This window comes from Camponotus floridanus, unplaced genomic scaffold (assembly GCF_003227725.1).
Source record: "Camponotus floridanus strain SB8 unplaced genomic scaffold, Cflo_v7.5 scaffold70, whole genome shotgun sequence".
Lineage (NCBI taxonomy): Eukaryota > Metazoa > Arthropoda > Insecta > Hymenoptera > Formicidae > Camponotus > Camponotus floridanus.
This window is the reverse complement of record NW_020229839.1, coordinates 711,110-736,954: the sequence shown is the minus strand read 5'-3', so window position 1 is coordinate 736,954 and position 25,845 is coordinate 711,110. Positions and strand designations below refer to the sequence as shown.

Below are 25,845 nucleotides of genomic sequence, written 5' to 3'. Positions count from 1 at the left end.
GCATGAGGAAGTTACGTGCTGTACTGTTATTTTTATGAGTTTACTTGCGTAATCTTCTTGTCAAAGTAAAATGAAACATTTAGTATGTTTAGTACATTTTGATATAAAAATGTTATTGCATTTTTAAAGAGATTGATAAATAAATAAAAACATTTTTATACTATCTCATAATCAGTATTTTTTCTATGAGTAATAAATTGTTTTTAAAGAGTAAATAAATAATATGTCTTTTTGAATAAAATATGTTTTGAAGAGTTAAATAAAAAATTTTTGGTCTTTAAAAAAATAAAACAATGCCACCTTTGAATAAAATTGAATTTATTTGTAATTCATATATGTATTAATTTAAAGAAATTAATTTTTTGTAATTCTTTTAAATTTAATTTACAATTAATTAGGTTTAGTTTGGAAATGCATAAACAATAAAAATCATGCATTTAGTTTGCTATGTAATATTTTAATTTCATTTTTTTATGTGCATATGCACTGGGATGAATATTAAAACAAAGTATCCTATATATTTCGTACATGCACAAACGATTTTATAATGTTACTAGGAATTGTCGTAAACGAAGATAAAACCGCAAAAATTCATGCAAACCACAAGATATGATTGTAGAGACGGCGTAAAGCTGATAAAAAACGTAACAGTTTACACGCTTGCTTCATGCGAACGATCTATTAACCCATTCAGTTTTACGCGTAAAAATAAATTATAAAACGAAAAATATAATAATTTTATTTCTTCATTATAAATTGTATTATTTTGGCACTGTAAAATTATTTTAATGATTTTTTCACGCGATATTCTTTTAAAATAAAAATAATTTATTATACATATATACAAGTACATACGAGTAAAATTGACATTAGAGAACCATTGTGAATGAAAAAGAGATTAATGACTTGCACCGACAGAAACAAATCGTCTCTTGAATAGCATGAATTTCCATTTATATAATCTTCCAAAGACCTTAATTTATTTAGTTTTAGCATATTCAGAATTAGAATCGATGTTTTGTGTAATCCAAAGTTGGCAATTGTAATAACTTTTCGCAATATTTCAAAAAACATGTCTTTTCTTTTGCATCATATGTTCTAATTAGCACATTAAATACGTATTTGTAGAAATATTAGCTATATTTATTATAAATGTAAGTATAATATTAATAATATTTCAAGAGTTTATTTATTATTTTTTTGTATTATTTTTCATATTCTTTCAATGCTCTCATATATATATATTTCTCCAATATATTTGTCACTCGCGCGCGCATATTTTAATATTTTATTATAAAAATTCTAATTGTAATCGACTTGATCGATAGCCATTATTTCAATTAAAAATATTTTACACAAAGTTATTTTTAAAGTATTAAATTTGCAAGACATGTTTCTGTTAGAATATATATTAAATAAAAAATATTTTGTGAGAAACATATACTTCTTTCAAATTAAAAAATATCAGTATATTAATTAAAAAAATAAAATATTAAAAAAATTCAGAACCATAAATACAATCGCAAGTTTCGAAAAATCATCCACGAATATTCGGTGTAGATTTTAAACAAAAACAATTTGAAAATAAAAAGAAAATTGTTACTTGATACTTTTTAGAAAAAGATAAGAATTCCTCCCTCATATAGAATAATATAGGATTGAATATAGGAGATTGAACAACGCACGTCTAGGATCTTCTGACGAGTTTCATCAACGATTGGGCAAGAACGTGTGTCTTGTGTTACGATCAAAGGATAGTGGCAAGATGAGAAAACGGTAAAAAAAGTATTATAGATAGTAGGAGTTGCCCTACTATGTTATCCCTCCTCGACGATCTCACAGCATCCACCCGCTCCAAAAATCAATACGTACCGCGTTACAGCGAATTGTTCGGAAAGTGTAAGAAGAAAATAGATCCAATAGATACTAGTACTAATATAGAGCTGAGTTTACGTTAAAATTATAAAACATGATACACGTGATTGTTTTCAAATTAGAAGTATAATTTTTCTATTGCTTTTTTTTATTTTTGATTCTATATAAAAGTATTTTTTGTTAAAAGTATTTTTTTCAAATAAATACTTAATAGAAAAATTATATAATTTCCAAAATATTCTTTTTGAGTATACGTAACTGTTTATAAACTATTTAAATTTTGATCTATAAATAAAAACCCCTAAAATATAAAAATGCAAAACAAATATTTACGCAAAAAGAATACTTAGATATAGAATACTTGAAGAAAACTTGAATATTAACTTTTTTATTAAATATAACCATATTCTTATATGTATATACATACTATATATATTAATTTACATATGTAAATAATTATAAATATATTTAAGCATTGCTAAAACATTATACATATGTGTATGTGTATATTTATTTGCAGATAATATTTATTCCCATTAACTTAAGTTAAATAATGCAGATATGATGAGACAAGTATTCTTATTTTATTCTTTTATAAATTGCAATATAATTATGGTTATAGTGATCACAATATTAATTATGGCGATTTGTATTGATTCTATTTTTTCGATACTCACGATGCTCGATCGCGATTGTGACATGCCATACATACAGTTGCACATAATACATAGAACTACTCAATAAACGTGAGAATCATGGAGATCACTGTATCAACTTCCGCTTCCATTAGAACTGGTCCGGTTCCGAGATTCCGATATTATATCACAATAGCCATATTTGATTTGCGTAGTACGAACTCGGAATTTCGAAATTGGATCGCACGACGCGTTCTACTTGCCATTTGCAACACTCGCAAACATCATCTATCTTTGTTTAACTTTCGGTGAGCAACAAAGATGAAATGATACCGCGAGCGTTGTGAACGTCAATACGTGGAACATAATGGAATTGGAAGTGAACTTACACTCTACTATATGCACGTCGCGCGGTTAGTGTCGATGTCGAGATTCTTGTGTTGCAAATGTAACAAAATATGATTACATGACCAAGTACAGTAAGTGTCGAGAAAACAAGAGTTCATCAATTGATATATAGTTAATTGCTAGAATTAAAACTATATTACAGTACAATATTACAGTTGTGATCACTTGTTTGTATTCGAATTACGCTTTTTTACTGAGAATGAATATTGTCTACAAATAAGCAGTGTACGTAAATAAATAAATAACTATAGTACCGAAAAAAGTATCGGATGTCTATAGTATCATAAAGTAAAGTGTTAAATATAAATCCAAATACGAGTATATGTATAATGTATCGAGTTGATACAACTGTGCGACAGTTTCGTTGAAAGAACTTCGCGCGACTGTAGCTCTAGGCATCGTTAAAGTAAATATAATAAAATTATCAAAAAATTCAATTATCGAGAATAAATATCGCTCTACGCAAAAGTACAATATCGAAGGTCAAGAAAGATATCGAATAAAATATTGTATTAAAAAAAAATACAATACGTTACATCGGTAATAAAATAATTCCGCGTAATAATAATAACTTTAAATATTGTTAAATAAATAAATATTCGATATATAAATCATCACTTTTTAAATGGAGATTCTTTGCTTTATTGTCTATAGACTAACATAAATTGTTTTCCGCTTTAGATTTTACAGCTATATGTATAACTATGCATTCATGATTATATAAAAAAATAAGAGGATAATTTTTTCGAACATATTCAGTTTTTGAGCTTCAAAAACACAATAAAATATGATTTTTTTAAAAATATTTATGATCTGGAAATATTTAATAAAAATATTTAAATTACAAACACTTTTTACGCATTATATTACACGAACATATATAAATTAAACCACTAACAAGAAATAGGTAATTAATTTTGTAAAAAATAAATAAGTTATGAATTGCTTACCTTGTTCCGCTGCTACCTCAGACCTGCTCCTCCTTTCTTGTTCATTCTTTGCTGTATCTTTGCTAGCACTCACATGACACTCATTTGTGGAAACACGTTAATTATACGCGCACTAATCAACAAGATATGACAAACTCCCGGCATTTATATGGCACTCCCATCTCACGCACATGCTCTTTTTTATATGCATACATATATTGTTATTCCTATTGTTAATGAATAGTATACACTTTTAGGGCAATTATACTATATTTTATGTTTTATGTTACAAAATATATGTGAGAATAAATATATAATTTAAAATAAAAGATAAATATTCGCGTAAGCTGCACAATATAAACGAAATATAGTTAGATCTATTAACTAACAGATTTTTATCAAACAAATATATAGATTTTAAGCAAGTAAATATATTATAACTAGATAGATTTTAATCAAATAAATTTTACAAAATACGCGTTTTGACAAATTACAATGGTATACGGACGTTAAATTTATGATGTGCGGTTGATAAATATTAAAACGCGAGATTAATAGCGACAATATTAATTAAATATGACGCAATGTTGTTCGATCAGAATCAGTCTATCCATTCTCGTAATATTCTGCTAATGATTGAAAAAATTGAAAATGACAACTTCTCGTCCTAATGCTGCGTGATATTCGAGTCAAATTAATGGCTAGATGATGTGATGTTTTGTTTGAAAACATGAAATTAAAATTTAATGCGTGCGCGGTATATTTCCAAATGTAAATCTTGCGAAATAAATACATTGTTAATAAGCAATCGATACATCACGGATTTCCGATATAATTATTCAATTCGATAAGCGATATGTATTACTCCATTTATTTCGATATAAAAAGTAAGTAAATTGTATCTTAATTGACGAAAAATATAAAACATGAAATATAATCCTACTTAGTATTAAAAAAATAATTATCATCTTAAATACCAGAATAAAATGATAATTGTAATCTTTCATCTACATGTTTGCAAATCTTTAATCGTAAAAATTAATCAGTTGCATGAAATTTCATAATTTACAATTAAAAGAAATGATCGAATCTTCTAATACTTGTCGCGACTACGTTTGAAAGAATACTGATGATCAGTACTACTACCTTCTCGTTTTTCTTCCATTTTTCCCCCTCTTTCCTTCTCTCTCTTTGAGTTTCGTCACGTGACTAACAAAGCCTAAGTATGTAAACAATAGCGCGTTATACGCGTGTAAGAAACAAACGTTGTAAATACAAGATGGTAATATATTTTTTAAATTCATGTCTCTCTCTGGAATTTATAGTTTTCTTAATCAGTGACAATTTTTAGATACGTCAATATACTCTGCAAGAAACAAAATATAAATATTTTAAATTTTTATTATTTTAAACCATCACCGAACATGATAATTTAGAATAGTGTATAATGTGATAGTTTATAAAAATTTAAGTCGTTTATTTCTCTCCCTTTCTCCCCCTTCCCCCTTTTATTTCTTATGAAAAATATTAATGTTCACAAATTTTTTCAATTAAAAATATATTAATTACAAATATCTTCTTCGAATAACACTACTTTGCAATATTTTAATTTTGCATAATCTCTAATTCTATTTACTCAATGTTCAAGACATTATAAATTTAGAAAAGTATATTGATCTTAATTTTAACGACTTTTGTAACTGTTGTACATCTTTATATTTTAACCATCGCACAGTATACGCGACGTTTGTTTCTTAGCGCGCTACTATTTACATGCCGTGACCTTACCATTTACGCAGCTAGGCTCGAACAAGAAAGTGAGTCGTTCAGTGTCGTATTATCTCTCAAAATATAAGCATGACAAATATTAGAAAAGCCTTCTTTACAATTAGTTCTACGATTAATTGATTTCCATTCTTAATATCCCGTAACGGTTTCCACGTACACGCAACAAGAAATTATAATTTTTAATTATTTTTTCACCTTAATATATTAATAATAATAATTATTTCTTTAATATTAGAATTCAATGATATTTTGTATCAAGCTTTGAAATTTTTACAAATTTTCAAACATAATTTAGACCTATTTTTCGAAAGAGTACGCGGAATAGTACATAAATCTGAATAATTCAAATAATAAAGAATATTATATCAATCGTATTAATATTAATATTAATAATATATTTATTTTGTAAAATTTGTGCGTATCATAAAATGTGTTCGCGAAATATATCCCGTATGTAATATTAAATATAAATTTAAATTTTATACTTTCTAATGCATTAGGTCTAATTAATCGTTAACTCGACTCGAATAATATCGAGCGATATTAAAATAAAAAATCATCAATATCATTTAAGTTTTTTGATCATTTTAACAAAGTATTCATGTGTAGAGGATTAACTCCGATTGAGCAATATTGCAACACGTTTTAATTAACAAGTACAGTTATTAATTTCATATTTTGATATTTCTGATATTATGATATTATTAATATCGTATTCTAATATTTATCAATCCCTCATCGTGAATTCGATGTTTGTACATTGTCATAATTTGTAAAAACACGTATTTCGCTAATTCATTCGATATTTATTGTGCAAATAATCAGCAAAAACGATGATATATTTTCGTATATTTTATATTTGTTTTCAATTTTAACTCACACACACACACATATATTTATTCACATTTACGTCATAATATAAGATAGTAATCGTTTTAAAATAAAAGCGTATACTGTTCATTAATAATAGAAGTAGCATTACAGTAGCGAGTATCGCGTGAATTTTAATAAGCCATTTCATAAATTATACAAGAAAATTAACCTTTGATAGATTTGCAAAATAAAACAAGAAACACATTTTATTATATACAAATTGAGGAATCGTAGAGCCACAAATTTTCGCATGCCCCTCCATCAAAGTGCGAGCGCACCGTTTACAGTACAAAAAAATATAAGTAACTTTTATGTATAATAAAATGTTTTTCCTGATTCTTGTTTTATTATATTTTGCAAGCTCATCGGAGGTTGATTTTTATGTTATTCCGCTATCGCATAATAAAGTGCTATATATGATTGTCTTATTTTTATGATTAATGCGAGCACGATAATGTTTTCATAAATCAGTGTGAGTGTTCTGAAGAAGCAGCAAACATGAGAAGAGAAGAGGAGATATAACGCGACGCCGGAGTAAGATGATTGTAAGGTGAGCGCAATATTATTTACTATTTGTAATTTATTATACTTGCAAAATTTTACTTGCCTCTTTATCTCTGCAATGATAATTTATGTATTTTACAATTTTCGTATAGTATAAAACATAAAATATATTTTTATTTTCATTTTAAAATACTAAAAATATCTAAAAAAATATCTTTATATATGCAATTTTGATATATGCATATATGCAAATCTAATTATACATATTGTATAAATAATTAAAGTAATTATAATCTTAAATAATATTGAGATAGTTTATAATATATATATTTTTTGTTGTTTAATATTTATAATAATTTGTTTTTTATATATAAATAATAAATATTTTAAAAATTGTTTTTCAGATTTTTTTCATATAGATTTTTTATTAAATATCTGTTTAGAAAACGAATAAAAACTTTTCAATTTCGTGCAGTAATTATTTTTTTGAATTATTGATTATTTTACAATGCTTTAATTTAAATCTCTTTCTATTTTATAGATCAACGTGTACTACAACTTCGCTGTAGGGCATCGTATCAGTGAATAATTGTTAAATTAATTTTTATTTTAAATCTTGAAGCAATACATCTATATAGTATCAACAATAAAAGTTTTTGATAATTATTTATAAATTTTTATAAATTGCTTCTGCATTTGATATGTCTTAGATTATTATTTATATCCAATTAATTATTATTATATTGAAAGAAAATTAAAAATTTAAATTAATAAGAATATTATGAAAGAATATATTTTATAGATCTATTGCATCGAAATAATTTGTCAAGAGTTAGAAAAGAAAGTCCGGAAGAGCTTTGTATATTTCAAAATATTTGAAATATTATACGCACATGTATATATGTACATACATATACATGGTTGTAAATTTCTTCGTCTGTATGTTTTGTATCAAAAATATTATAAATATTATAGCACTCTTTAAAATCTATAAAATCGATTTTTTTATCGATTTTTATCTTTAAAATTAGTAAGAAATATAATTTCTCAATATTCGAAGATTGAAAAAATTTTCTTAGGCAAAATGTTCGCGCCCTTTTAAATAAATGCTTAAAAATTTGTTTCGCAATTATATGTGTGATTAATAAATATAAAAGACAGACAATAACATTTTTGCATAATATATAGTTTTTGATGATTATACACGAACAATATGAGAAAGTCGGAAACGAAATGCATTGCTGATAAATTGTGAAGTAAAATAAACAAGCAAGCATTCATTGCCGACGTTCCAATTTCAGTAGGCATAAAAATTTCGCGGAATTGAAAAATCGAGAGATAAAACCAATATTCGATATATATATATATATATATATATATATATATATATATATATATATATTTCAATCTCCGATGAAAACTAATTGTAGGTCATTTCAGTACAATTCAAATGATTCATTGTGTAACGCATTTACGCTTTCTGCTCACCCCACTGATCTTATCTGTCAGAAATTATTATATACCTTTTATCGTAAAGATGGAAAATTGTTGACATGTGTCACGCCATTTTCATCCCTCAAATGATATCTCTGTTTTGTATTATTTATATGTATATCCATTTAAATATAATATATTTTAAATATAATATATTTAAATATAATATATTTTATATCATATATTTTCTTCAACAAAAAACATTTACTTATAAAAATGATATTAGTCTTAGAGAATAAATAATTCAACTTTCTATCTTTTATCTATATTTTAGAAATATTAAGAAATAAATAAAATTGACATTTATGTGAGTATGTGGAAATACATATTTATTATTAACAGTTTGATGAAAAATTGAGAATCAAAATTTAAAAAATTTCAAGAATATGTCTAAATAATAAAACATTTTAGTCTTTTTCCCTTTCTTTCTCATTCTTTGATTAATCTTTTGATAACATTTTGATTAAGCAATAAGAAATTAAATTGAATAAATTGGGTAAATTGAACATTTTATAGATTACAATTTATTATTTAACTGTAATTACATACAATGATTGAGTCACATTATCACAACACATAATGTCAACTTATTTTTTACTTTTAAATTCCCTCTGGTTTCATCCATTCTAATTTTCTAGAGATGTATGTACTTGTGTATATGAAATCACAAACTAGCTCTCAAACCACAAATACAGCCCTTCCTGTTTCCCACGTAATAATACTATATCAGATTGAATCTTCATTTTCTTCTTTAGTTTTTTAAAATAAATAATATTGTCTGATTACACAATATAACTGCAAACATATACTGAATTAATGAGATATCGTTCATACTTTTTTATAAATATGAAAAAAATAATATGATGAAGTCTTTTATTTTATCGTGCAATCTCTTTTTCTCTTATATTTTAAAAAATAAATATGATATTTTCTCAAGCAAATAATATCGAGAAAAATTAAATACATAAACTTATATAAAATTGTTACACATTAAAAAAATAAAAAAAGAAAGAAAAATTGATCTTATTTTTTGGTTTTGTGTATCCGGGACAGCGCGTACGCAGATCCCGACTACCAAAAATTGTGCGCTCGACATACCCACGTTAGGAGTATTCGCAAGGGTCAGCCTCACCGTAGTGCAATGGCAAGGCCTCGCCCAGGAGGAACCGCCTTTATGATCACGGTAGCCTCCGCGCCAAGTAAGTTATAGAGAAATGCCCTCGGGATTCGGTTTTAATTTACCTCGTGATTGTTTTTCATATACGAGAAACGTTTTAATGATCGACGTCCTCTAGCGGTCGCGAAACGATGCATTATTATCGCGTTGATATAAACAAAAAGAGCTGCATAGCAACGGCCGTCAATGATGCCTTAAAAAAAGACTGTTTGTGTGTGTGTCTCTATACAAATAATTAGAGATGTCAAGCCATATAAAAGTTTTTACATCGGAAAAGAATATAATATCCATTTTATTAAATTTCAAATGCTAATAAAAATAATGTAAAATATGTACAGTTTACATATTTATTGCAAATTAATATTCTCATGTATATTATAGAAAGATATATCATAAAAATCTAATAATTTGAATAATTTCTAATATAAATATATTGCACAGAAAGAAAATCTAATTTCTATAACTTGCTCTTTTTTTCTCTTACAATCATTTTTTAAATTAAATAAGAATAAAGTTCTTTAAATTAAATAAGAAAATTGTTAGAAACAAGATAATTTTATCTACATTGTTTAATTTATATATGCTCGATATTTACGTGACATTATATCTGAAGAATTCTTCGTTTTTTATTATTTTCGTGGATAAGCTTACGCTATTATATAAAATAATAAATATATTACAGTGTTTTCAAGTTTTCTAAAAGAATTTTCCTATTGTATTTTTGAATTCTTTTAGGCGCTATTTTTATAATACAAATGATAAACAATTTATTCTCAAAATTTACACTGTGCGGTTTAACAAATAACGAACTTTTCAAACAACAAAATAAACATGGAGTATTCGCAAGTCAAATCATTTCGTAGCTGGTTCTGTATAATTGAGTCAGATAAATAAATAACCAGATAAATAAATAAATGAAGTCGAAAGTTGCGACGTAGGACGATACGCAGCGAAGAGAAAATAAAAATGTGACGTGCTTGATATGCTATAAATACTTAAGAGCTGCCATACTTTTTATATCAACTAGAGTTTATTTGTGTCCTATCTCAAGTACGACAAATATAGAGAATGAAATCCTTCTTTCTTTTGCATCGTATTTCATGTAAATTTCTGTTCTTATTCTAACAGAAAGTGTAGAATAATTTTTAAGTTGATATTGTCAACGAAATGCAGAGATTATTATTTATGATCGATCGTTTAGAAAATTTGATGTGCAATAATTTAATCATAGTAATATCGATTATTTCATATAACGTATTTTATTTATGATGATAATTAATGCAAGAAGTATTAATATAAGAAGATAAATTCAGCATTTCTGAGCAGATACACATGTAGATACACCATCCGGAACTTTAATAATCTTTTCACATTTTCAAAATGTGGACCTAACAAGAGTTATACTAAGGAATTCAACCGTGAAGCTGTCAATATGCAATCAATATGTCATATAACTGCTTAAGAATGATTCCAATAGACCGAGACGATAAGATCGAGTTCTTTTGAGAAAGCTTCTCCAATTTTCATTCGATGCCGCGATAGCAAAAGCCTCGTTAATTTCAACCATCGCAATTTCGTCCGAAAGTCTGGATTGGATTTTCTTGACCTTCGTATAAAGAAAAGTTCGTCGAAAAATGCCACGAAAAAGATTTGAAAAAAAGGAAAAATATTTTTTAAAAATATATCGTTTACAATACAATGTTTTTTCTTTAGTAAAAAGTAAATTATATTTTTCACTAAAATAAAAAAATATATATATTTAAATACATAATTAAAAGAATATAATTAAAATAATATAAAAGAAATTTTTAATTTTTTAATATCTTAAATCGATATATTTAATAGTGACGAAAACCAATAAATAACATGTGTATCTGATAGCAATACAAGTATAATCTTAGTATTGACAGCAATCTATAGAAAGCTTATCTTTTTGATTGATACTATAAACACAAACGTTAATTTCAAAAACGCACGAAAATGGGGTCATCTAACGCGAATCATGTCCGTCGAATGCAAAAGTATTCATTAGTTGATCGCGCGATTATTTTGCAAAAAGGAAAATGGGAGATAACTTTGCGATAATCCGCGGCTTGCGTGCACTTAACGAAAGTAACGAAACAAATATATCCGTTGGATATTGCGATTTCGTGCACGAGCATGACCTTGAGATACGTTATAATGAATGTGCTTAGACATTTGAGTCGAAGGTGGCAAGGTGTCTCCATTATATTCAGTTTTGCCTGGCGGCGAGTATCTTTACTGTGTAACAAACACAGCGCATTTGCGTAACAGCAGATCGAGAGCCAACAAGGTCAGTGCTTCACATTTGTGTTATTCGTAAAATAATATTTGTTTTAGAGAGGTCAGGTGCGAAATAATTCACGAGATGCAAAATATATATATGGCGTTTATGAAAAATATATATACAACATTTATACGTTTACTTCAAATTTCCTTTTAAATTAAATTATTGAAACAAACAACACGTTTTGATATATAAAATATAGAATATATATAATAGGGAATATAAATATATAATATAAAAAGAATTCTTAATATTCAGTTTATTGCATTATTTAATATTAATTATTATATTACAATACTTGTATTTTGCTCCAAAAAAAAATATATATATATAATTTAAAAAAGAACGAAATATTATCACAAATCTAACTAAAATTATTTATTTAATTATCTCCTTTCTCGCATTATAATATATACGACAAGAAACACGCTTTATTGCATCGATTTTACTTGATTTCATTCTATGTGTCATAAATTCGCATTGTGAGTTATGAAATACAGCCTTTCTATTGAATCGCAGTATGTACGCTTCTGTGTATAAATCTGTGATACTAAATCCCGCTTCATCGTATTATCAAATCGATATTGCGGATTAAAAGCTCTATTCGTGTTTCCATTTTCGAGTCTATTTGTGTCAGAGCGAGAGATATATAAAATAATATTCCAATACATTCTAAATTCGCGTATCGATACAAATTTATGTCTGTTTCATTCGCAAGAGAATTTCCCACTTTGAATTATACATATTTATGATTTTTTATATATTTTATATGATTTTATATGATTTTTCATATATTTTCTCAGGATTTAATAATTATAAATCATTTTATAAATTTTCGTGTATGTGTAAAAACATATAATATTAATAATTTTTTAAATATATTTATTCTTATTTCTTTTCTTTTTTTCTTTCTTCATTCTTATCATTTCATTTTCATTCAATTTGCTCTTATAACGTATTATATTATGTTTAGAATCAATACATCACGTCACAAATGTTATTTTTTAATCATACAATTTTTTAGCGAAATGTGTTCGTCGTCTTCTTGTCGCAGAGTGCAGAGTGAATTTCAGCTGACTCGATTCTCAAAACGAAATATATGAATGATAGTATTAAGTCGTGTCAACATTAAAGAATCTGATATGTTGAGATATATAAAAGGCTACATCTTCTCATTATCAAACGTGCCGCGCATTCGTAAAATTTCAAAGGGAAGCGCATTCACAATTAGAATAAAACCGTTACCCAATTCGTCTCTTATACACTCTATACATTAGCCCTTACAGAATATTGATTTATCGACGATTTGATGAAATGTTTGTGGCTATCAAGGAAAGGGAAAGGGGCAGACATTATACGGTCACCCACGTAGCTCGGTTACCGTCACGCTCTTACGATCAGACGGCAATGTGAGAACGGTTTTCATTGCGTAAATACGTGAACGTATAAAGTTGGTATACAGAGAGAAGCCCGCGTTATTTTTCGTAAAAACTCAGATGACAAAGGGTGCACGGTACACTCTTTCACCTCGTGAAAACGTGATAACGAAGCCGGTCAAAATTCGCAACAAGCATTGTTGATCATGATGCGCGTCCGACATGTAGAGTTTCACATCGAAAGCACGCGATGTCACACTAATCGTGCACCGCAATGCCATATGTCAAACAATAGTTTTACTAGTTGCAGAGCTAGTTATCGGGAAACACTTTCTGGCAAAACTATTACAATTTTGTTATAAATTTGATGTAACTTTATATATTGTTCTTCAGTGTTTCATGTATTATTGGGCAGAGTTAACGGGTTTCGAGAATAGATGCACTGAAACTTCGATACTTGATTGTGCGTCGCTTGCAATCCAACGCGCTGCCGGATACCGGTAACTTTTGACACGGTATAATATGTATATAGGAAGCACGATCGCATAAATAAATGTCACGTGTAAATGGAGATACATATATATCGCATCGTGCTGCGCCAAGTACATGATCATGAAATTATCACACAGCCGAGCGTACACCTATCGTGGCGATGCATCGAAGAGGGCAGATCGGTGCAAAAAATACTATTGCATTCCATTCTCTATTTATCATATCGGAATTGCAAACTGTATGAATAATCGATTTTAGATGTGACTAGCGCAAAAAATCTGTTAATTCAGCTAAAATTACCCGCTGTTCAAGTTCTTTTCGCTGAGCAAACGAAATGTTGAAATAATTATTGCTATCAAGAGCGAAAAGAATTCAGAGCGAAAAGAAAGTTCGGGAAATATTCACCGTATTTCATTCACTAAATTCAAACAGAAATCTATTTCAGGAGGAGTTTATTATATTTGCAAAAATGTTTATAATACAATTATATAAATGTTTCTTTCTTTATATCTTCCTTCCTCTTCATTAAAATTGTATATCTGATATCAATCTTCTGGTAAATTAAACTGATGTACAGTAGTTGAAGCTGCAACTAAATATTTTCTCAGCTTTCTCTCTGTGTGAGGATGATATACATCGTCAAGATCTTAATATATCTTTTTAAAACAATGTCTGGGAGCGACGTAAAACGTAACATTGCACAGAGATAACGAACCGATAACGAAAGAAATAAGATATATAAATGATAAGATATTCCATGCTGAAAAAAAAATCAATTTTATAATTATATAACACATATTATAAATATATATGAAAATATTTTTTTTGGCAAGAATCACTTCGTCTGAAAAAATATTTAAACTTTCCGATAATAGTTTGGAACAAATGATCCATTTACAAATCACACTTCTTGCAACGATTATCGATAATTATCGATAATTATTTATTCAGTTTGTAAGTAAAAAAAAATCTCAGAAATTAGCATAAACAGAGAGATATAATAATACTGAACGGTAATTGCTAAAGTTCATAATAATCATAACTATTGAATACAATGTGTCTTCGATCGACGATTTTTGGACTTAGATTACCGGCAGAAAGGAGTGCCCAAGAATAAAGGTAAACTTGAGATGGCAGAAGGAAGGGCTCCAACCAAGCGTATAGTGATTTCATACGGAACATCGCAAAGTGATGTCAACCATCACTTGCCATCATGCTCTGTTTCATTTAAAAATTTCCTTTCATTCTATACACTTCTATTCTACCCGCACTTTAATTCTCCGATAAAAGTCACGTCTATTGAGTGTCAAGCCGATAATCAAGCGGAACAATCGTCAGGTGAATGTCGACATAAAACTATCATAAGTGACTAAAATAATTATTCCCCTAAGCTAACTCAATGCACTCAAAAATTACTACAAGTAATCTTAATTATCTAATTATAAATTATTATATTTTCTGACATTCGCATTTCTCGAGTTCATAGAATCCAAGACTATCAGTGACAAATGTGAAGAAAAAATATTATAGAATTGACACAAAACAGGCAAAAATTATAGAAAGGGCGGTATGTTCTAATCTAGCTATGTTATTTGAAGCAAATTCGATTAACAGCTTCGGTGATTTAATCCTGCAAACTCACAGCTTTGAAAGAGCGATGTGCGTCGAGCCCTTGGAGGGCGCGCTTCACGCTCTTTGGCTCTCGCCTAGGACAACGAACCAATTGTTCGTAGGGTAACGAACGTTTGCTTCGTTATGGAACATAATTGTGCCGGTCGCCACGTGCCGGAACGTGCCTTTAACTGCATTGAGAACGCTGTTAATCCGTATGCAGAAGCGCGTGTTGCAATAATCGATATCGCTAGAAAAAAAATCCAGAGTTTGGTTTGAAAACTTTATGTTAAGTCGCAATTCGATAAAATATTCGATAATTTTTGGATATAAAAGTAAACGTAATAATAAAAAAAACCTACGTTTAAATATTAAAATAAACTTCTTTTACATATCATTCTTTTGGTTCTAATTACCGCGTAAATATATTTATTATGAACAATTTATGAAAATACTTTTTTTGTTAAATTAATAGTTTACATAATTATTATATTTCAAAAATTTTGTCGATATTTTTTTTATTATTATCGAATTATTATCCACGCTTTAAGAAAGCGAAAGAAACAATTGTTTGTCACCGAAAAGAATTTCGGTGAGTTTAATCAGAAGAAGACGTGCGAACGCTGACACGATAAAATGCCAACCTTGAGCGAAGCAACGTCGCGAATAATACGCCTGTTAACTTGCAAACGTGGCGGCAGATAACGCCCTTCCTTGCTACCATCTTCGGTTAGGTTCGAAAAACCTTCCTTTCGTAACGTTGCTACCAGTTCTTTTCTCTCACCGACCTGGCCAGTCGAGAATTAATGCACATACCTTTTCTTGACGCGTGGGAGGACATCTTGCTTAATAATATAGCGAGACTGCACCTTAGACGAAGGCACGTGGATTCTCTATTTTTGTGGTGCATGCAAATATATCGTTAGAGACACGAAATAGGCGCATTAAAGTCAATGAAAGTGTTGCAATAAGTGTAGATAATAAGTACAGATCTCATTATGACAATAAATCCTATAATGTCAAGTAAGATGATTGAGAAAGCTAAGGTATATCTAGATAGTTAGATATTATATTTTTAAATTTGTAATCCTATTACCTATTTTTCATAGATAAAATTGTCTCTGTATTTGTAAAGTCGAAAATTTTTTTGTAAACATTATTTGTTAAAGTGACATTTTTTTTTAATTGTAGAAAATGTTAAACGTAAGTTTATTTAAAAATATCTTTATCCACATTGTTAAACGTATCAATTAAAAAATGGAACTTATACATCAAAATTATATAAGAGTATGTACAATTATCACTGCAGTTGTCCTAGAAAAATAGAAAGTGCAAGAATAGCATGTAATCGCGAAATCAATGCTACTGGTGCTCTACATAATGTTATCATATATATGCGATATATCACGGAAATAATACTAGAAAAAATCATCATTATTCTTCAAGATATCCTAAATTACTCGATGAAATATTTATTGTTCTATCTAATCATCGAAATTTTTCATAACATTTTCAATTCGTTATAAGCATATATTTTTAAGTTAAAAGAAAATTTTTTTTAATAGAGCTATGTAAAACAAATGTTTAAGGAAAAAAAGAACAGAGAACCTTTAAAATTTACTTAAAAATTTTTTAAATATTCGTAAAAATAATTAACGACAATTGTACAAATCTTTCTAGTACAAGATTTTATCATAATAAAATTCAAATTATATTATATCTTTTCGTCACACATATAATATTAAAGAAAATCGTTCCTTATTTTTTTATATATCAATCGTCGTGCACACTGCGTGTAAAATAATGCAATAAAATTATATTTTTCTTCAATGTATTTCACAAATTCTTGATCGGACAGAAACATGTATTTCCACGTTAAAGTCGCACTACGTTACTCGTTACACGGGAAAGGTTAAAAGCGGCAACTAAAGTACTTTTCAAGAGCCGATGTCCAGGAAAATACCGCATTGACGTGCGACCTGGTGGCCTGGTCCTGCCAGGTACGTATCCACACATTTCCCCCCTATTCCTTTCCATGTGCAATCTCGTGCGTTTGTTGACTTCGTCGTGCTCACACGAGCATGATCGTATGCTCATCGTCGCACCGGCGCGCAGTTCTACCTGCGATCGATAGTCTACAAGAGAACCGAAACGATTCCCGCCGCCGTGACGATATGTATATATATACATATAGATATATACTGACAACGTGACGTCATGGCGAAATAATCCTCATCGTGAAATCAAATTCGCCGGCATCGCATGGTCTCTCATTCCCTGCGAAAGAAAGACGAGGACGCGCCATCGAAGAGTGAGAAATTCATTTTTATTCATCGGACGATAAGTATCTGGAGATGATAATTTTAAAATTTACATAATGTGAAAGATAATCAAGACAAAATACATGGCTTCAATTAATTCAACAATAAATAAAATTGTAGTTAATAATGATAAATAAATAGAATCGCATGAATATCTGACATTTATATCTGCATTTTTTTTGAAAAAAATGTGAATGAAAATTAGAATCGCTTTGAAATATTTCGATTTAAACAGAAACTTGAAAAGGCTGACATCAAGATGCGGTTACAGACAAGAATTAAAAGTATATGTACCGGGCGACACGCGGCGAGTCATTCGAGATCAAGGTCGTCAGGACCGCAAAGTTTCGCGTGGTTTTGAGTAAAAACTCAATATTTAAATACGGAGGAAAAGAATTAAGAAGAAAGAAGTTTGCAAAGAGGTATTCGTTGAAAAGAATTGCGTCGCCTCGAAGATTTAGACTTTATCTTCGAAACCTGGTAACAAGCAAAGAACATACAAGGACATATTCAAAATCAGATCTATTGAAAACTATATTACACAAATGACAAGAGCATTATTCCACTTGACAATTCATGAATCTCATTTCACCGGGATCGAATTCCGGGAAGGTTAATTGCGCATTATGCGGAGAGTGCGGTATTAAGGATGACCTCAGACTTTACGAGTTGTACCAAATACTATATGCCATGTATTGATGTACAATGAAAGTAATGATTTTCAATTAAAATAGTATTCGATTAATTATCGATAAAGTAATTACCGATTTAATATATACAATTAATAATCACATAGTAAATTGTCTTCTCAGACATAATTTTAAGTTTCGTTTCTTCTAATATAATTTATTTTATATTTTAAGATAGTTTTAAACAAAAAATATATCTCATTTATTATATAAAGTATTTAAATTATAAATGTTATTAAAGTATTAAATAATAGTATAAAAGTATGTAATAGTATTAAATAATAGTATAAAAGTATTAAATAATAGTATAATTAAATGTCTAATTTTAAAATAAAAATACATATATTTTTTTAAAATTAAAATATTCGTAATTTGAAAGAATCAAAAATATCACGTATTAATATAAAATATGATGAGAAATATTGTGCAATAAAATATAAAAAAATATATTTAAATATATTAAAAATGAATATGTATATCTATTTTCACAATCAAATATTGAATTACTATTAATCAATTTAATCAATGAATTAAAAATCATTCATGATGCTAATTTTGGTAAAAAAAATTCAATTTTATTTTATATAATATCATTTTATATAATATATAATATGATATTTATACAATTTCTCTCATTTTATATAATATATAATTATAGAAATATAATTTATGAAAGGAATAGAGGAAAAAAATACTGTGCTAAAATTATATAATTAAATCAGACGCAGTCTCTATAATTCTTGCATTCATATTTTTAGCAAAAATAATAAATCAATGCTCTATGCTCTATTATGTAATTTAATTTTAAACCGTGCATTAAAAAATGTAGTTGCCTTAAACCGTCATTTTCGTCTCTCTCGTTTACTCATATGTCTTTTTAGGAAAAATAAAACGTAAAATTTCGAATAATTGCATAAATTGATCGAGATTGTATTCGACATAATAATTAATAAATTGATAATTAATAAATTAATAATTAATAAATTGATCGAGATTGTGTTGTTCAATATAATAAAGATGTTCAATGTACATATATCAAGGTATATCGTAAGATTAATAGGATTAAGATAGAATAATAGGATTAAAAATAAATCATATGATTATGAAAAGTTACCTTGCTCCGCGCGCATCCGAAATCATAGAGATAATAGGCTTATGATATTTGATTCTGCCTGATCTCGGCTTCTTTGTGGATAAACATCCATATACGGTCAAGAAACAGTTACACTTTTGTACCGCATAGTACAGTCACGAAACATTCTTGTTACCGGAAATAATAATTACTACAACGGGAGACTACGATCGCACAAATAAACGCGAAGCGGGAGAGGATTTTTTTCACGTGGTTCTGCTATAATTGACTAAATAGAAGTTTGCAAATAAATGACCAATTAGAGAGTATGAAGAATATTGCATCATCTGACAAACGTATGTGTCGCAAAATATGTAATATCTTTCATGACAATTATTAAACTTGTTACATAAACTCGTCATAAATATTATAAACTTTTTGTTCTTATAAAAAATCGACGAGAAAATCGAAAATTCTCTCTTTATAAGAATTTTCTCTTACGTAAACATGTTCCTAGAGTTCAATCGAGCGGTACGATCAATAATCGTCGGTAAGAAAAATTAAAATTTAAGTTTAATGCGACATATAAGGTGTTCGATTTAAAACTAGAAGGATATAAAGCTGTATATACATATATGTTATAGATTTTTCATATAAACTTAGTTTTTTTTATTTATAAAAAAGATTAGCTTCTTTACAATATAAAGCATCGAATCCCTTTGCAAGAATTTTATATGAAAACGTAGACATTTTGTAATAAAAATAAAATTTACAAGAGATCTATAATGTAATGCGCAGATTTATATATTTCTAAGGCATTAAATATGTATTAAATATGTTAACATTTAGATTAACATTTCAATCAAAGGAGAACAAGAGCGAAAAGAAGAGATCGCCGGTATTACAGACATCAAGGCACAATCGACCGGATAATCTCGGTGAGAACCAATCTCGCACTTGACCGAGACGTGAGTAAATCACGTGCACGCGCGCGTAAATGTCATCGATCATATCGTTTCGATACGCACGCGAGATTCAAGACTCGCGCGAGAGGACCGAGACAGGAAGTCGGATACCTGTCGGCGGAGGGCGCGTTCATGCCGGAATCGATAACAGCAAGGAGGGCAGCGCGGGGAGGCCAGGATGCAACCCCGACGACGACGATGATGCACGTCGCAGGTAAATGGGTCGCGCGACGTAAAACACGCGCGCGCACGCGCGTGCGTTCGCCACGACTCGGCGATTCATCGCAGCTCCGATTTTTGCGAAATCGCCGACGTTCCCCCGTCTTCGGTACCTTCTCGAGCCTTCCACGCGAATTGTTCTGTCATCTCTCTCTTTCCCTCTATATCAGTCGGAATTGTTATCTCGCAACTCACCTGCGTGCACCTGTGTGCCTGACAGCGCTGTTCTCCGGAAGCGGTGTCCAAAATCCGCGGGCGCGAAAAGAGATCCGGTCCGTGACACACTCGCGGTCTCGATCAAATCGCGTACATAAGAAAGGAGAAGGGGGTTGCGACGGGAGGAGAATGACAAGGGCGAAAGAAGAGGAACGGGGTGAGGAGCGAAAAAGCGATGCGCGGAAGAAGGAAACGGAGCCGAGCAAGAAGATAGACAACGACGGAGAAAAAGAGATCTCGTATCGCGGGTGAAATGAGCCAGGGGCAGAGTTTCTCTCTCACGAAGAGCGAATTTCTTCTAATCTATAAAGCGATTACGAATCTCTCGTGTCACGGGGAGGAAGGCGCGACGAGAGCCCGACGAGAGCACACGCGCGGCTCTCTATCGCGGCGGCATTTTCACTGAGGAAACGGCGGAGAGGAACGAGAAAGAGAGCTCTTTGCGGCGAGATCCCCCCCTCCTCCCGAGTCGGCGGAGCCCCGTTTTCGTAAACGCTCACGGACTCTGCGCGTATCGAGAACGACCGGAGCAGGGTACGCATGCGCCTCCATTCACGATGGGTGCACGCGAACGCGCCGTCTCTTATCAGCGGCGAGCGTCACGTCGGTGCGGGGGTGCATTTAATCTCCCTTTCCCCTGCCATTCCCTTCTGCGTGAAAAAGAGACGTGGGGTTTTGAGGGCGCTCATAAAGAAGAAGAACGCGAGCGACACAGGAGCGGAACTGATTTTTAAAATACCTTAAATTGTAAAATATTAATTATCTTGTGTGAAAACAATATAAGAAAGATTGAGATTGATTAATTTTACCAGAAAGAAAAGAGAGAGAGAGAGAAAAGCAAAGATTTGAAAGAAATATTTGAAAGAAGAACGCATAAATAAAACATGAATAAAGTTATATATAATTCAGCTTCTAAAGAGATTTTAATTTTTACGTAAATAAATCTTTCGAGCAATGTTAAATTTAAATGTCAAGAATTCATTTTCTCAATTCCTTTGCTATACTCTTAATATGTAAAAAAGAAAAGTTCCAGGAATGAAAAGACAATGTGAAAGAAATTGATTATTTAGTTAATAATAAAAGTTACAATCGAATAATTCAACATATAACATAGATAAGTCTATTTTTTCAAATTTATAGACTTTTCTGAAATGCTTTTAATTTTTCTTTTAAAATATATAATATTATAAAATAACTAAATGTTATTACTTTATCTTTTCTACCATAAATATAGATAAGAATTATATATACTTAATAATAATATTATAAGAAAAAAGTCGTAGATATGACTACAACATAAATATATAATATTTACTCTTTTATAATATACTCTTATATTTCTTTTTAAGAAAAGATATTACAAATCTTTTCTTATCAGTTTACTCGAAAAGCGGATCCAACCACAGCTATTTGATTCTCTTATCTTTATACGTTGATTGTAAGAGAACATGATGCAGTTTTGGTATGACAGAGAGGGAAAAAGAGATAAAGAAAGTTAGGAGACGTTTATAAAGTTGCCGTAGGTGCAGATTTTAAACTCACTAGGTAGATTTACCTTAAAATTTTTCTCCTCTCAAGAAAAGAATGCGTACAATAAAAAATTAATTAAATCTTCATTGCTTTATAGTTTTGGAAAAAAATATTTCGTTACATAATTGCGAATGAAATAATCCTTTTTTAATTAATTTTATATATATTATAAATTATACTAGATAGATTGTAAATTATCTCAACCAAATTATCCTAGCTATTTCTATTTATCGCTTTAAAAATGTAACGCGAAAAGAAATACTCTTTAAATCGGATCAGGCACAGGAATTTTCGGCATACGACCTTCCATCATGTCATTCAATAGTACACTGATCTCCTGTAGGGAAATAGTTTATTAATTTATCTATTTATACGCGTATAATGCTTGAAATTAATATATGCTAATATCTTTTAATTATGTTTCTCTTACGTGAACTAACATTCATCTAATTATTAAGCAAACGTAATTGATAAAATATATACCTCTTCCCGCTGCATTCTCAGTCTATCGATAATAGGCTCGTTAAAATTAGGATCATTACTGGGATCTTCCAAAATACTTTCGTCGTTTCTCGATACTTGCGGTATGCGGGAGATATAGATTTGTTTGATGATGTCTAAAATTGCCGATGGTCTCGTTTGAGGAAATTGCAAATCGATTCGTCCGAAGGAATCCGCGCCCGCCGGCATCATTAATGGTTTCTCATAATCCGTGCACTTTTCTTCCCTTGTGATTTATTCGATACAATGTTTTGCGATTTAAATAGATAATAAATGTTAAAATCTACTGGAATGTGTACACAAGTATCATTACTTACGTAAATGAAGAACCGAATCCGTAATGAGATAATAGATCTTTAAGTCGTCGCACGAGAAACTTATCTTTAGATGAATAATAATAAAGACTTGAACCTAAACTGTGAGCTATTGCTCTGAGTATCTTGCCAATAAATTCTTTTTTATTCGAGTCGAATTCCTATTGCAATGATTAACAGACAATGAAATGTACAGATTTAAAACAAATTTGTTTAAGTATCAAAAATTCGGTACGATATGTATGCTAATTTCATTGAAGAGATTTAGAATTTATTGAAAAATTAACTTCGATAACTTATATATGTACCTTGAATTCATCATATCGTCCACCTAAGATACACATCTGCATCGGGAACGGATCAACTCCACGTTCCATATCTTTTTTTATGCTTGCTATTCTTTTTTCCTGTAATTTTTTAATTGTCTCGGAATCATAACTCATTTTCAAACCGCTTCGTAGTACAGAAAGGGTTTCCTCGAAGGAAGTCCATAATTCGTCTGGTCGCGATAAATCCAGCATCATCAATAAGACAGTATGATGAGGAGAATGTGTTAATGTAGATCCGGTCATTGCAACGGATACCAAAGAAGAAGTCAAGTGACCTACTTCCCACACGTGCACTATATTTTTCACCTGCATACACGTACATACACATATAGTATAGCATACTATTTATAAATTTAACAATTGAATAATGGATTACTAAGAGTTTTGATAAAATTAATAGAAATATTATTTTTATATGTTTTATTATAAAAATATTACAATAATTGTTATATAATTGTTATGTAAATAAATTTATTTTACGAAATTTGTAATTAAAGAAATGAGAGGAAATTATATATATTTATGATTTTTTAATGTAAAAAAGGAATAGAACATATTATTTATAAATATATTTTTACAAATAAGTGAATGTAATTGGCACTTACTAAACTTTTCACAGTTTTGCGACCAAACGAATAATCCATCGCTATAGTCGGTTTTGGTCTTTCGTCTTTTTCGAGAAATCGATATACCATTGTTGTTTTACCCTAGAAATGCAAAAACACATCGTGGCACAATGCAGTATAATACGATTCCTTTAATTTTATCACTTACAATTCCCTTACTACCAAGGATAATAATGGATCGTTCGTGAGTTTCATTTGGATCACTCTTGCGTCTGTTTTCTTCTTCTATAGCGAGCCGTAATGCAGTTTCCCGCATAGATTCTTCTCTATAAAGTCAATTTTGCTATAATTCTATTATGTCAAAAATATATGTTAACAAATATAATAGATAATAGATAGTAGGAGTTTCGCGTAAATTTTATTTATCAAATTGTACACATCTTTATTAAAGGCTCATGTATACCTTTCTTTTCTTCGAATCTCCTATATATAGATTATTACTATAAAATTATTGTTAAATAAAAAAATAATTTTATAAAGATATTCTCACATTAATGCTTTGATATAATCATTTAATATTTAATAATATATTATATAATAATACATGTTTCTTTAATATATATAATACAAAGGAGACTAACAAATTAAATATATACAGAATAAATTAATCACCGATTTTCTGCAGACATTGTTTTTAAAACAGTAAAGAATACTATTATAAATTGTAGTTGTATTCGCACAATTCCATGTTTCTTTAGGTTATGGACATATTTTACCTTTTGTTACTATAGAAACAGGTGAATTCATTCGTACCATTCTTGCATGATGTAAAGTAAATTTATATTTATATTATTACAGAGATGAGAGAGAGAAAGATCGGTATGCAATGTGTATATAGTGTGCAATAAAGCACAGTCTTCGATGTAGCTATTTAGAAACGATAAATAATTAATTTCTATATTATTTGACATTTTTTAATGTCCAGTCTTGATTTATAGAGTTTAGTAGGCATCAGGATTTGTTTATATTTAAATAAATAATGTGTTACATTTTAGTCTATTTTTCAACTGTCGCAATACCATTAATCCTTTATATTGATGTTCATAATACATTATGCAAGAATACAAGGTATAATAATTTATATCTACATTTTATCGCTTTTCTACGTAACGTTTTATTCATATGCGCGATGATCTAACGCGAGGTCATCAGTCTTTGTAAAGAAATATCTATGAAGAAATGTTTTTTATGGTAATCAATTCTGACTACTTTCATTTAATTTTGATTTTTCTACGATAAAGAATGTTTTTACAATATCCATCTCGCTGAATCATAACGCATAGTCCTCTAAATTTGTGAATTTGTTTATGAATAAAATCCATTACTTTTTGTATACCTTCTTTGCGTACATTATGTACAACTTTTAGACTAGATGAAATCAGGAATGTAATGTACACATTACAATTCATAATAAGATTCAAATTTTTTAAATGAAAATATATATATATGTGCAAAAATTTTCTTAAAATATTAGATCAAAATTTTTTACGCTTACAAATGTATCGTCATTCATTATGTTGTAACGAATTCTTTGTTATATAAGAATTGCGATATTACAAATGAAAAATAAAAATGTTAATAATATAAGCATTT

At 29.2% G+C, this 25,845-nt stretch overlaps 2 protein-coding genes and 1 non-coding gene across 4 annotated transcripts in view; all 3 read right to left on the bottom strand.

Moving 5' to 3' along the window:
- Window positions 1-21,544, bottom strand: part of LOC105257269 (protein numb) — a 66,864-nt gene extending 45,320 nt beyond the window's left edge. The window contains exon 1 of one of the 2 annotated variants that reach the window (XM_011267771.3): window positions 20,932-21,544. The gene's annotated coding sequence lies outside the window, so the exon portion shown is untranslated. Of the gene's footprint in view, window positions 1-3,868; window positions 4,042-20,931 lie in introns of those variants that run through there. The other variant, XM_011267772.3, reaches the window with a different exon arrangement.
- Window positions 9,550-9,713, bottom strand: LOC112639540. The gene has a single exon (XR_003123560.1). It is a non-coding gene; the product is annotated as a U1 spliceosomal RNA (small nuclear RNA).
- Window positions 21,545-22,638: 1,094 nt separating the features above from the next.
- On the bottom strand, window positions 22,639-25,689 carry LOC105257270 (cytoplasmic dynein 2 light intermediate chain 1). Its single transcript, XM_011267773.3, has 7 exons — window positions 24,865-25,689; window positions 24,401-24,518; window positions 24,232-24,333; window positions 23,606-23,932; window positions 23,301-23,458; window positions 22,966-23,209; window positions 22,639-22,819 (listed from the first exon to the last, which is right to left on the bottom strand). Exons 1-7 carry the CDS (start codon window positions 24,879-24,881, stop codon window positions 22,748-22,750), a joined length of 1,038 nt encoding a protein of 345 aa, XP_011266075.2. The 5' UTR covers window positions 24,882-25,689; the 3' UTR covers window positions 22,639-22,747.
- Between the last annotated feature and the right edge of the window lie 156 nt (window positions 25,690-25,845).